General features: G+C 45.4%; 1 protein-coding gene across 5 annotated transcripts in view; it reads right to left on the bottom strand.

Annotated features, from left to right (window-relative positions):
* Rcan2 (regulator of calcineurin 2) overlaps positions 1-13,567 on the bottom strand; it is a 188,298-nt gene that overhangs the window by 125,638 nt on the left and 49,093 nt on the right. For 4 of the 5 annotated variants that reach the window (XM_010617759.3, XM_010617758.3, XM_010617757.3 and 1 more), the window contains one exon: positions 6,377-6,691. In XM_010617759.3, coding sequence (XP_010616061.1) covers positions 6,377-6,601 — 225 coding nt within the window. In that variant the 5' untranslated portion in view covers positions 6,602-6,691. Of the gene's footprint in view, positions 1-6,376; positions 6,692-12,037; positions 12,204-13,567 lie in introns of all 5 variants that reach the window. The other variant, XM_010617761.3, reaches the window with a different exon arrangement.

The raw sequence follows: 13,567 nt of genomic DNA on the forward strand, positions 1-13,567 counted from the left end.
TCTCTTTACTCTTCCCTGCATTTCTAAATCAGACAGTGTTAGAAAATTTACCCGTGTCTTTGGTCACCACTGAAGTGGAGGTTCAATTCAATATTGATTGAGCACCAACTGTGTGGCAGGCCCCATGGGAGGTGCTGAAAATACAAAGAACAGTGCAAATTTTGCCTGCTGTCAAGGACTTCAGAGACTGCAGGGGACGTTATGTTTGGGCGAGTGATATGAATGCTTCACAGTCGATTTCTCGAGTATACTTCATGCAGCAGAGATCATTCATCCATCAGGCAAGGATGCTCCTTCGCAGGCCCAGACCGGACCCCTGTCCAGGCGTTGGCATGAAGGGCTGAGCACTGGGAGCAGCTGAGCACCGCACAAGCCCACCATGCACAGAAGGGGATCACTGGAGGGGTTGATTAGTGAATGCCTTGCCCAGACATGGACTGCAGCAGATACAGTCATATGTCACCAACACCTGGCTACAGGATGGGAAAATTTAGGGAGTCATGATGCCACCAAAAGAACAAAATAAAGCTTTAGTAACTGAACCCAAAGAAATGGAGATTGAAGAACTGCCTGACAAAGAATCCCAAAAAATTGTTTCAAGGAATCTCAAAAAAATGCAGAGAAACAATTCAAAAAGTAGACTTGAATTTTTTTTTTAAACTATGAAAAGAAACACAGAAGGTCATTCTATAACAACAAAGGAGTCAATTCTGCAAGAGGATACACCCAACATCAGAATATTTATGTTAAAAAATTAATAGATCAGAAGGGAGAAATGCACTATATCATCTTAGGGAAATACACATTAAAACCACCATGAGATACCATTTCACACAGAGGCAGGAGATCAGGGTGTGGCGTGGCAGCTGTCAAACACAGAGATTTCAGACACAGGCACCCAAGCCTTGCACCTGGAAGCAATCCGAAAATGCTATCTTCAATTACTCTGGCATGAGATCAAGCAGGCTTTTGATAAGCTGCCTGGATCTAAAGTCAGTCAGAAATGGGGGGAGGGAGGTGGCCACCACTAACCTGGTGGCCACTGTCTGTCTTTCACAGTGGCCCACCCTCACTCTTCAGAGTATACTTCTTTTCCTACCTTTAATAAATGTAAAACCTCACTACTTTTTTTTTTGCTTGTCTTGTCCAATTCTTTTTCAGGACAAAAAGAATGTGGGAAGAATCTCTAAAAGGAGTTCAACAGCCTTCCAGACCCCAGCTGTAATACCTGCTAGAAAGGTTCTTATCTCAAAATAACAGAAGAGAACAAGCGTTAGGATATAGGGAACATCTTGCATCCTACTGGTAGGAAGGTAAATCTGTAGTCTAATTTAAGGAGGTTCCCTTATGGAAATACTACCACTATATGATGCAGCAATCCGACTACTAGATATACAGCCAAAAGATATAAGATAAACATGTCAAAGAGACACCTGAACTCCCATCTTACTGGAGCATTATTCACAAGATTCACCTTATGAGGCTAGTCTATGCGTCCCTCAGCTGATGAATGAGCTAAGAAAACATAATCTACACAATGGAATGCTGATGAGCCTTTCCAAAGAAGTACATGCTGTCATTGGCGATAATGTGGATGAACCTAAAGAACACAGTAGTAAGTAAAATAAGCCAAGCACAGAAAGGCAACCACAAGATCTCGCGGACATACACAACTCGGAAGTTGACTTTATGGAAGCAGAGAGTGGAACGGGGCTGACCAGGGGCTGGGGCAGGGGCTGATTTGAAGGGTGCACAAGTTCAGTTGGATATGAGGAAGGGGCCTAAGACAGCTGCAGCGTAGGGACTGGAATGGAAAACAGTGGATTGCACTTTTGAAAAATCATTAGAAAGTTAAATTTTAAGTGTTCTTACTGCACAAAATAATTACACGAAGCAATATACATATTAGTTAGCTTAATTTAGCTATTCCACTGTAGAGCTCTCTCAAAACTTCATGTTCTACACAACAGAGACAATTTTTATTTGGCAATGAAAAATAAATTGTTTTAAAAGCTGAAAAAAAATAGATTTGAGCACCCTATTATGGGGAAAATACATGTAACGGCTCTTGTTGATGGTGTTTCAGGCTTCGGTAATGAACTCATTCTTCTTTTTGAACATTGCCTGCAAATTCATTGCCTGCAATTTCCAGTTCCACAACCACTGTTGGAGGCCCCCTGGGCCTGACACGTTAGGGATTTGAATTTGGGGATTTGGAAGCACGCTAGGGCACATCTGCATCCTGTTGTGCAACATCCCTGCGAGGTCTGGGGCAACCCCAGTAATTAAAAACAGGAATGCTGCCACATAAAATAAAATGAAAATTCACACTATTGGAGCTTCCCATCCATTCTGGTCAGACTTTAAATGAATTGCACCAAATGAGGCTTTGTCTCAAATTGAATTACAGAAAAATTCTCAGTTTCTAGAGACATTCAGAAGGTTGGCATAATGCCAGGTTCCCCAGCAGAATGAAAAGAGCATTCAGCAGGGCCCAGTATTAGAAATTACACACCTGGCCTGACACAAGCCACTTCTGCACATGCACAGGGCAGAACTGGCCCAGGCACAAGATCCTGCCCTGCACCCAGGAGTGAAAGAGGCAGGAAGGTGTCGTCTCATGGGGCTGTCATGGTGATGAGAACCTCTGTTCATAAAGCACTTAAAAAAGCACCCAGCACCACCCCACATGCTGTTTAGATACATTGCTGCTGCTGCTGCTGCTGCTGCTGCTGCTATTTAACTAAATGGATTCGTACGTTGTCAGGCCATTAGCTCACCTTTCCGACTTCTCTTATTCAGCTGAATTCACTTCTGGCCCTTTCCCAGTTCTCCCTCAGAGCCCTGTCACACAGATGCTGATCCACACTTGGTACAGACACACAGCTTGGAGGATGCTGTTTTCCTCCAGCCTCACCTGTCTCACAACTTCTGCAGCCCAGAGGGATCCAGAAAGGCAAACTCAGGAAGGGAAATGAACCTAGTAACATCGAGATGTGGAATTCTGTGAAGATCCAAGTTCTAAATGTGTTTCTTACAAAAATATTTATATTTCAAGCTGCGGCATGCAAACAGCAATCTGTACTTATTGGTTTCAGATGCCAATTTCCTCCTGCTCTGGTTCTTCTCTGCATTACATAAACACATGACAACCATCTGGACTATAAGAAGCCATGTGGCACCATGTGCCCAATAATCACAAAGGCATCCCATCAAAATAGGATGGCACAGAACTCTGCCTCACTGGAAGTAGGAGTGAGCATCTCTGCCCTTGCAAAACCGTTTGAAAAATGTAGTTCAGGTGTCAGAGCTTAGAACTTCAGGAGGGCAACAAAATTGAGCCTATAAAATACTTATCACATGGATAAGTAGGAACACACATGAGAAGATCACACCTCACAGCATTGCCTTTGTCCTGAGCAGTCCAATTCTGCACCCTCCAAAGCATCCAGGAAAGCAAAAGGCCGTGGGAAAGGATCTTAGCCATGAGAAATCAGGGAAGAGATTGCTACCCAAATCATTCAGCATAGTCAGAAAACCAAAGCTTTCTTTTTGATCCAATGAAGGAATGTAATACTTTATTACAGTTGCAAGCAATGTATTAAATTCAAATTCACCAGTATCAAGAAACACAAATTCTTCCAAAAACAAAGGAGTCTGGCAAAACAAGTTAAGTTTCTCCCACCTGCCCACCTGGACTCCTGAGGTAAATGCTAGGCTTCATCTCCCTGGTATCATTCTAGGGGCTAAAAGCATCTTCCCAGAGCCAAATAGAAAGACAATGACCGTGGCCGGCCTTGCCCACAGGTGAAACACAAGAATTTTTGCTTCTTTTCCCTCTGCTAAAAATATCTCCTCACCAATGTAGCACAGAGCCAGATGTGTCCACCCTTTGGGAAAGACACCCGTTATCAGAGGTCAGCCTCAGATTTGTGAAATCTGAACACTGTGGAAAGAAGGCCCAGAGAGAGTGAGGTATACATGGACTTTGGGACAGCGGAAACAATGGTCTCTGTGTGAGTCAGCTTTCCCATCACAGCAGGACAAATACCTGACTCAGTGGACTTATAAAGATAGAGGGTGGATTTCTCCTCACAGCTCTGGCAGCTTTGGCCCACGAATGCCCACTGCACTGGCCCCGCAGCCCATCATAGCAGAAGCACCTGTGGGAGCAAAACTGCTCCTCTCATGGCTGGGAAGAAAAGAGATGACTAGGAAGACGACTATGAGCCCCAAGGTCCCCATCCCAAGTGCACCCCATGACCCGGAGACCTCTGCGAGGCCGCAGCTTCCTGAAAGTCCACTCTGGGGAGCGAGCTTTCAACACCTGGGCCTCCAGGAGGTGAGGGGGAATTCCAGATCCAAGCTACAGGGAGGACTGGGAGGTTCTGTATTGAGGAAGGAAGTGTGTGGCCATGGAAATGCAGTGTCAGGAGGATCCCTAACCTCCTGGTCATCATGAGTTTACCCAGTGTCTGGTTATCCTGCCTTACCACCCTTAACCTGTGTAGATGCAAATCAATCAAAGCTGAACCTCGATCCACTCGTTTGGTGTCCTAGAAACACAAATGGAGGCCCATGATCACACTTTCCACCCGATTTAATATGTCTCACGACATGGACATTGCTCAGTTATAAAATTCACCTCTTTGGCTGTACACATGGATCTCAATAATTTGACCCTGGTCCCAATGAACTGTGCCTTCTTTTGGCCCAGTATTTTGTTAAGGTTTCAAAACCAGATACGACTTCTCAAACTGCTATGCGCCAACTTTGTATGCCAACTAATTGAAAATATTTTGTAACCCATGACCCAAGACAGATCAGAGGATTGAAACAGATATGTGCAGAGACCCAGGAATGCCCCCCCTCCAGACTCTATCAGAATTGTGTCTCCAGTTCTGAGTCGGTTGATGGGCTATTCTTCAGTGGAACTCCTAAAAAACAGAATGACCACAGAGAACTCTAAATTTTATGGTGCCAACCTAGTATTCGATTATGAAAGGATCAAAACCACCATTAAATCTCCAAGGAAAATCCTTCTAATCATAATACTGAGATAAATAAAAGGATACAAAAAAGTACGGGCCCTTGTTTCATAAGTTGTGGCTGGAGGAAATACTTTAGAGGAAATTGCTTACCCTGCATGTATTATAATTTGCTATAATCCAAGAGCAGAACTCCCATCTCTCCTTGGTCTGTGCTGCTTTCGTACTGTAAGTAGTCTGGGGATCAGGCCTGAGGTTCTAATCCCATCTAGTTGGCTCTACTCCAAGCGACTCCCAGCCCATCATTCAACTGCTCAACTCTACCATAATACTGTTATGTCATCAATGGCTTGAAATAACTTCCTAATCCTCTGGAATACTTTTCTCTGTGCACAAATCACCAAAACCCAGAAGTCAGACTTCCCGTTAGTTGTGCTCAGTCAACAAGGCCTGGGCTTCAGAAGTTGGCAGAAAGAGCTCAAGTTTATAAAACAGCTAGCATAAACTCTGCTCTGTGTGTCACACAGGGCCGTGCACTTCGGTTTAGGGAAAGGGTCCTCTCCTACTGCAAGGTTGCCTGTGTTTTACAACATGGCACAGTGGTGTGGGTTTACAACAGGAACACTCACCAAGGAGGGAAGGTTGGATCCAGTCAAGTAGCCGGCTGAAGAGGTCAGAGAAATCTCAAGGAAACTTTAGAAAGATCTCCGAATGATATTTACTACAGGTGATTTCTAGGAATATCGTCTCTAAATCAAGTGTGTTCCTAGAAAATGTTCATACACAGGAAACCCCATTCCCTAGTCATTTCAAATCAAGGTGTCACTCTGCTCTTCTCATCCTTGCAGGGCACACCCAGCGATGCCACCCCTGTGGTATCAAGAGAGCAAGGAACTCCCATGGCCACCACTGCCTGTTCTCCATGGCTCAGTGGGACCTGCGCCACAAGCCTGGAAGACATTTTTACAACAGGCATCAAACTGCAGGAGAGGAAGGAGTTAAAAAGAGTTTGTGCTGTTTTGAGGAAGCCAAATTATGTCTTTGGCAGAAGACAAGGAAAGAAAACTTCTAGTGCTTAAAACATCTGCTTCCTAGCCCAAGGGGCATCCCTTCTAATCCATGTCCCTAACAACTCTTTGTTTTGTCAGCTTGACCTGAGGGTCAAAGCGAACCAGGCTTGATTGAACACAGACTCAGCACCCACCCTGAACAGGCTACCTCCGAAACTCGCTGATCACAGAACAGGCTTTTCTGGTCCTGCAGCACATGAAACAACAGAGCCAACCGCACATTTTCAAAAGCTCCCAAGCAGCCCCAGGTGAACAACGCGCTTGGGCAGCCATGACGCCACATCTCCTCACCTCTCCGGGACAGAAGAGATGTCTTACCTTGCTCTCCTCTCCTTCAAACACAGACTGGTGGACGTTGCATGCAAACAGGGAATTAGGGAGGTCGTTGAAGTCAGTGATCGCCTGAAAGGCTTCTTCGGCAAAGCACCGTGTGACAGCCCAGTCTCTGTCTACACAGCAGAGTAAGAAAAGTCCTCCATCCTCAGGGACATGACCTGGTGGCCCCAGGCTCCTCATGCCGATGAAGTAGGATTCTCCCCGCATGCCAAGACAGGTGTGGGTGAGACCCCAACAAACTCCTCAGGAGTCGATGTTCTGCGGCGAGCAGGGCGGGATGATCAGGAGAGGGAGCCACTACGGAAGGGAGAAGACAGCAAATCTATGTTATTCCCTTGCTTTCTGAAGCAGGGTTTCCGATGCAGCTCTGCCACTTGTCAGCAAGAACCTAGTTAGTGTTATAGTTGAACGAATGAGCACGTGAACAAATGAATGATCGTAATTGGAAAGCACCAGCCCTAGTACTGATCCCCATCATCTATCAGGCACTAAGTGGCAGCACTGTTCTAAAGAACACACATGCATAACAAACCTGTTTAAGCTCCACAACAGCCTCCAGTCCGGTACCTGAGCAATTCAGTGATTTTTACAAGGTCAAGGACAAAACAGCAGGGTGAGGACCGAAACTCAGAGCACTCAACACCAGCATTCTCTGGCCTATGCCACAGGAATGAAGGAGCGCGGGTGAGTGGAAGTCTACGCTCGAGAAAGTGTGACCTGTCTGACTCCTGACCGTGCTGACTCCAGCAGGCAAGCTTATCTGCAACAGGCACACGTCACACACACAACACACACATATGCACATCCCACGTGTGTCTCCTCTGCTTGGAATAACTGCTGCGAGTAATGGTGAACTAGGTCCGGATCCTGAAAACTCAGCGCTGTCTTCTCAGACTCCTCTCCTTGCACAGCCCCAGGAAGCTTCCCAGTGTTGGCTTCATCTAGCTGTGTGCGATCCTTTTGTCATTCCCTACCCCTCTACAGCCCCAACTCGCCCATCTGTAGCGTTATCCCCTTGTTTAATACTGGTACACAATTTAATGGGTTTGGTCAGTATTCCTTCCCTTCTTGAGGACGGCATCTTCTCCCCCCAGCCCGCCCACTTGTGTCTATTTTCATGCCTGTGATGCACCCAAGTTCAATAACAAGGGTCCCCGAGGGTGACGTGCACATGGTTGAGACTGAGTTCCTGTCTGGCTGCTGATCATCGGCAGGGGACTCCATTTCCTTCGAACGCAGCAACCAGACCTCCACGTGGGTGCAGCAGGGTGGGCACCATGAAGCCCTCTCTGCCATCGCCTGGTCTAGTTACACAAGAATACTGGAGCCCCATGCAACATGTAGGCCTCGACTTACTTCTCTCTGAAATTCTCAAAGGAACCTGGTGAGAGTCTGACGAGCAGTATTTGATATAAAATAGAAAGTCTGGTTGAAATAGGAATCACAAACTAAGTAATTTGAGGTAACATCACCAAAATCAAATCACTATAATTGGGATAAATGAAAATGGCATTCTGTACACAATCAAATGGAATCATTCTTCTAGTCTTAAATTTTTTTTTTTTTTTTTTTTTTTACACTATGTAGTTGAGACTGACCTGGAACTCACTATGTAGCCCAGGCTGGCCTTGAACTCACAGTGATTCTCCTGCCTCAGCCTCCCTCCTGAGTGCTGGGATTACGGGCATGCACCACCATGCCCAGCCTAGTCTTAAATTTTTAAAACTCCAATTAATGCAAAATTTTCCTTATTTAAATCAACAACATACTTAAAATAAAAATATATGTTTTCTTCTATGAATAACCTCAAAATGTATGAATATTTTAGTTAGAAGGAAAACATCTAATAAAATCAGTATGAGGGGATTCAACTGCTCAACATTCCCCATGGAATACATATCCATTTATTTTTTCATCTTTATTTATACTGTTACTTAAATTACTTTAGTGTAAGATACATAATGGCCATCATTTATTATTATTAAAGTATTATCTGTAAAAATAATTACTAAGCACATCAAAACAGTATTATTTTCATCAATAAGTTATAGGAGAACCTTTTGATTATAAAGTCAATAGCATGAAACATACATATTGTCAATTCTGCTTTTAATTTTTAATCCTGTCTATCTTATTTAAAATTTTTTAAATGAATCAAAACTGATCTCAAATGTTCTCAGATGTGTCCTGGGAATATCTCAATTATACTTTTTCCAAAAGATAAGCTAAAACTCATGGCTGAACCGTTTAATTAGACCAAATATTAAGCCTCATTTAGGACTCATTTGAATCTACTCAAATAGCTTGAGCTTCTGTTCTAAGGTGCAACAATACGATTATCTTCATGAGACCCTAAGCTCGTTATTTTCAGTAAAGATTGAAAGAGTGAGTGCATTTTTGGCAGATAACCTATCCCACGGATATGGAGAAAGACTTCATAATCCAGAGCTTTGAAGGGAGGAAAACCTTCTGCCACTTTCTAGGTCCCTCAGAGACTGCACATCGGGAGAACTCAAGTGATTGTCCAGTGACTCAGCTTACCCTTATAACACAAGAGCAAAAGCACCTGTCTCCATCAGCAAAGTGAGGGGGAGGCAGGGAACCCAGCAGGAAGGGGGAAAGTTACCAAAATGTATGTTGAGCACTACATAAAAAGGGTATGCAGTATGCAGTGACACAAACACACTTCCTTACAATTTTCTCAGAAGCAAGCAGTCATCACACTTTCGGATTACTGGCAGCCTTGAGGAGGCCCAACTAAAGAGAAAGGAAGGGAAGCACTGAAGGCCAACTTTCTAATAAAGAACTTTCTAATAGAGCCCCCTCAGTCCACACTAACTGGTTTGTCTTTTTAGATTAACTTCAAAATTCCTACCCATAATAAGACCGGCACCATTTGCCTAACATACAATGTGTGTGTGCTATGGGCACAGCGCTCCCATTGCTGTGGCTCTGACTCTGACGCTGGCTGTAGCCCTGGTTCCTTGAGCTCCTAAGCACCCTTCGAGACCTCTCCAATGAAACCACTCCTTGCCAACTCCTATTTTACTGGTCTGTGTCTCAGGCCCACTGTGTTTTGTTTTTACTCTCCTGAGGATTGAACCCAAGGCCTTCGCCCAGAGCAACAATCCAGACTGTTTTAATTTTGAGATGGGGCCCTGCTGAGTTGTTATTTGGCCAGACTTGGCTTGAGTTTGCAATGCTCCTGCCTGGGCCTCGCAGAGGGCTGAGATTGCAAGGGTGTGCCACCATGCCTGGCTCTCTGGTCTCTTTTGGAAGCAGACACTGTGCAGTTTTCATCTTCACATCTTCAGGTTCTACTAGAAAGTCTCAAAATCACATTTGGATTAATGCACTACATCAGAAGGAGTCATTTTCAGAAAGTGACAGACCAGCAAACGGGTAATCGTCAACTCCAAATACACTAATAATACACTATGTAAAATAGGTACACAAACAATGAAGATAACCCTGTCATTTAGGTGTGAGGTCTGATTCATAAAGTGCAATTTTATAAATAAAAAATAAGAATCACTCAAAGGACTCATCTAGTTAAAATGTGTGGAATAGAGCAAAAATAACGTATGTGCCTTTTCTTACATGGGAAAAAGAACTGGAAACCTCAGAAAGGTATAAAGAAATCAGACGCAGAGAGGATGCACGGGAAGGACTGGACATGCCCTGGGGCTGAGCCCACCCCACCCCACCCCTCTGGGAAGGGTTTTTCGATGCAGACACGAGGCCTTGTCTGTCTTGTGAGTCTATGTGAAGGTCTTTGGAAGCCCACAGAATAACGTGCGAAAGAAAAGCGATTTAGGACTGTTTTGGGTTCATCAAGAACAAGCCAATGTGGGTTACACCTGCACCATTACCACCACCAAGGCCTTCTGCCTGAGTGTTTGGTCAGAGGCAAAAGAAACTCGTTAAAATAAAAGCAATGAAAGCCTCCCTCTCACAGCACCAACACCAACAAAGTGAAGGTTACTGATACATTGCAAAGTTAGCAGGAATGAGGAGAACATAAATAATTGAGGCTCATTTCAGCAGAAGAGGAAGCCCAGAGCAAAGGGCTTCCAACCTTCCTTTTACTTTACTAATATGGGAAAATAATTTCCAGCCAAGATTTTCAAATGCCCTGATAGCATTTCTTCACTAAACATTGAAACATGTAAAATGAAGGAAGCACACTTTCCCCTCCACAGGCGGCTGCCTGAAACTTACAGGCACCTGCTCGATATTCACACAGCAGCCACTGAACACACATCGAATGAGTGAAGCAATTACCTCTTCCCCAATAAATGAGGCTGATGAAAACATTACTGAGTTTCTTTACAAGGAATTAATCTTGCCAAAGCTCTTAGATTTCATTCCCGACAAGCATTATATGGTACAATTAGACCCAGGGGCAAAAACACAACATCTGCTTCTGTTGGACATCATTACTGTCACAGAGCCACTCCGTGACATGAGACTCATATTTCCAAATTGCAGAATCCTAAAACCTTCTTCCTTTTTAGGGGATATCTCTGGAGAAAGGGGACCATGAATTTTCATATAGGAGCTCTGGTCTCCTAAACCCCAAACAGGGTATGAAAGGAGGGAGTTAACCACAAATTTTGGTAGGATACTCGAGGAGCCATGAAAAGAAAAATAAGATTGTAAACATCCACAGAAATGTTTAATCTAGCTTTATGGTCAAGTAAAACCACGGGACAGAAGTGTGATGGGTGGCCTGCGGCGGTGTTTTAATATCCCAATCCTCCTGAGAGTAAGAGAGGACTTCTGCTCATTTCTGTCCATCTTGCAGAGACTAAAGAGTAATATTAGTAACAAGGACCCATCAGGCCCTCCTGTAATCCAAAGGAGCAACCTGGTCTTCTCAGGCCGTGCTCCACAGAAACCCAACAGAACTCTCAGAGACAGAACAGAACCTACTTAATTCAGCAGCAGAGTTTTCACACCTGCCAAGCTGCTGTGACCCTTGTGCTATTCTCGATTCCATTTGGGATTTGTCTTGAAAGAATCAGGAACATGCAGTTTTCAACTCCTGGCTTTCAAAAGAAATCACCTACAGGCCTTATGCAGCTCTGTCTTCAGATCAGCTTTGGAGCCGCTGTTCCATCCCAAGCTCCCACCGGACTGTAATTTAATTAATTCCTTTCCCTGAGGAAGCAGCATCGTAGGAATTTTTATGAAACACATATTAAACAAAGTGAGCCGTTTCCATCCCAGTGCACAGGATTCTATAGCTGTGAGAGGATTTACAAACTTGACATAATGATGTCTTCACACAGGAGGGTTTAATGCCCCTGGTCTCCCATGAGGATCTGCAGAATGTTTGGTATCTTCTTTGGGGGGACATGATCAAAAGGGAGGAGTTCAGATTTACCCAGGATCCAATGGGAGAGAGCACCCCAAAAACCTGACCGACAACCTTCAAGAGACTGTGTTTCAGAAGTTTTGTTGCCAAAGAGAGTGAGAGAGAGGAAAGACCTCTAATGAGGGCTGGGAGGGTGACGATGTTCTCCAAAGACAGGCGGATCCATTTCCATGAAGAAAGACCTGGAATGCACATACTGCAAAACAGAACAATTGTCCAAGCACAATATTGTAGAATTAAGTAAGCCTCTATGAAGCACTCACCAAAATGGTGTGGTCCTTATGCTAGTCAGGGTCCTCCTGGGAAACAGAGGGGGTCCTCTTTGGATGATTTCTTAACAAGTTCAGCAAAGAGGTTGTTCCCAAATGAGTGGGCAGGGCAGAGGGGATCCACAGACGGTGCTGTCGCTGTCCCTTGACCTGAAGAGCCCTGGGTGTCGGGAGAGAACGGGTTGCCTGAGTGCCTGTGGAGGGACTAGGAGGGCGGTAAGCCCCTAGCAGCACCTCGGGCTGCCTCAGCACTCCCTGGCCACGCCCTGCTCTCTGCTCTGCCTGGCTGGGATCAGTCCCACCTGAGGACCAGAGTAAGACTCCTATGGAACACCTGCTGGGTGATCAGGGCGGAAAAGGGGTCTCTCTGGGCCCCAGGGAAAGAGCCTGGACTTTTCACAGTTAATTTCAGTAGAAACATACATTTAAAAAATATAAAGCTATCATTTGTAAATGCACAGCTCCAGTCAAAGGTTGGCAATACTGCAGAAATCTCACTATGCAGGGCTGCTGTGTTGTTCTGAGGTAGGAGAGACAGGAAGAAGTGTCAGGGCCCCAGCAAGCAGGAGCTTAAAGCAAGTCCCCAGCCTCCCGGAGCAGCAAGCTATTATATGCAAAGTCGCCTCTCACAGGAAGAGGACACTTCAAAAGTGAGTGGAGGAGCTGGTGGAGGTTGCTATGGCAGCCAGTGTCTTGCACCTGTCCTTGTCCACCCTCTGCTTTCAGAGGGGCAAGGCAGGCTGGGGGAGGGGGAGGGGTGCACCATGTGGAAGGAGAGAAGGAGGAACCTGGAGCCAAGGAGATAGTGTCAGAGAGCAGCAGGTGGCATGCTTCCAGGGTGGAGAGCTGGTCAGACCCCACTAGGAGGCCCAGGCAGGACAATCCCCCTCACCCCCAGTGACATTAGCAGAGGACAAGAGCTGGGAGCTGAGCAGGAGGCCAGAGAGGCACCCTATCTCCCCTCAAGCTCAGCACACAGGCCTGCACCCTTACAATGCTGCCTGAGGATTTAACAGCTGGCACGTGGAGGGCAGGGGACAGTGGCCAGGACACAGCATGACTGTCCAGGGAATGTGAGCTGCTATTAATACCGACCACAGAGTTCTCAGCACAGCAACTCTCCCCATCTCTTACAGCCCCCAAGACTCTCCCTGCCTTTCCTAGGATCAGGACAGAGAAGTAGGATCCAGTGGTAAAGGATTGGCCTTGGGGTGGGTCTGGATCCTGGCACTGCTGTGTGACCTGGACTGTGTTACTGAACCCGTCTGGGCCACTGATGTAATATAGAACCATCAAGGCGCTGTGTTCCTGGGGATAGGACATGGATTCAAGGTGACATACCTTAGCGTTCTTCTCCCTTCCTACCCAAAAACTTTAAAACTTTTGATGGATATTCTTATTTTTCAGCTCCATGGAAGACAGTGCCTCCACTGTGAGAATCAGAAGGACTCTGAAGTCACACCCCAGGTCCTTGTCACCACTGAAGTCCACTGGGAGAAGATGGACTGAATTTTACAGTGAGCC

Source organism: Fukomys damarensis, unplaced genomic scaffold (genome assembly GCF_012274545.1).
Source record: "Fukomys damarensis isolate Sample0158 unplaced genomic scaffold, DMR_v1.0_HiC HiC_scaffold_20, whole genome shotgun sequence".
Lineage (NCBI taxonomy): Eukaryota > Metazoa > Chordata > Mammalia > Rodentia > Bathyergidae > Fukomys > Fukomys damarensis.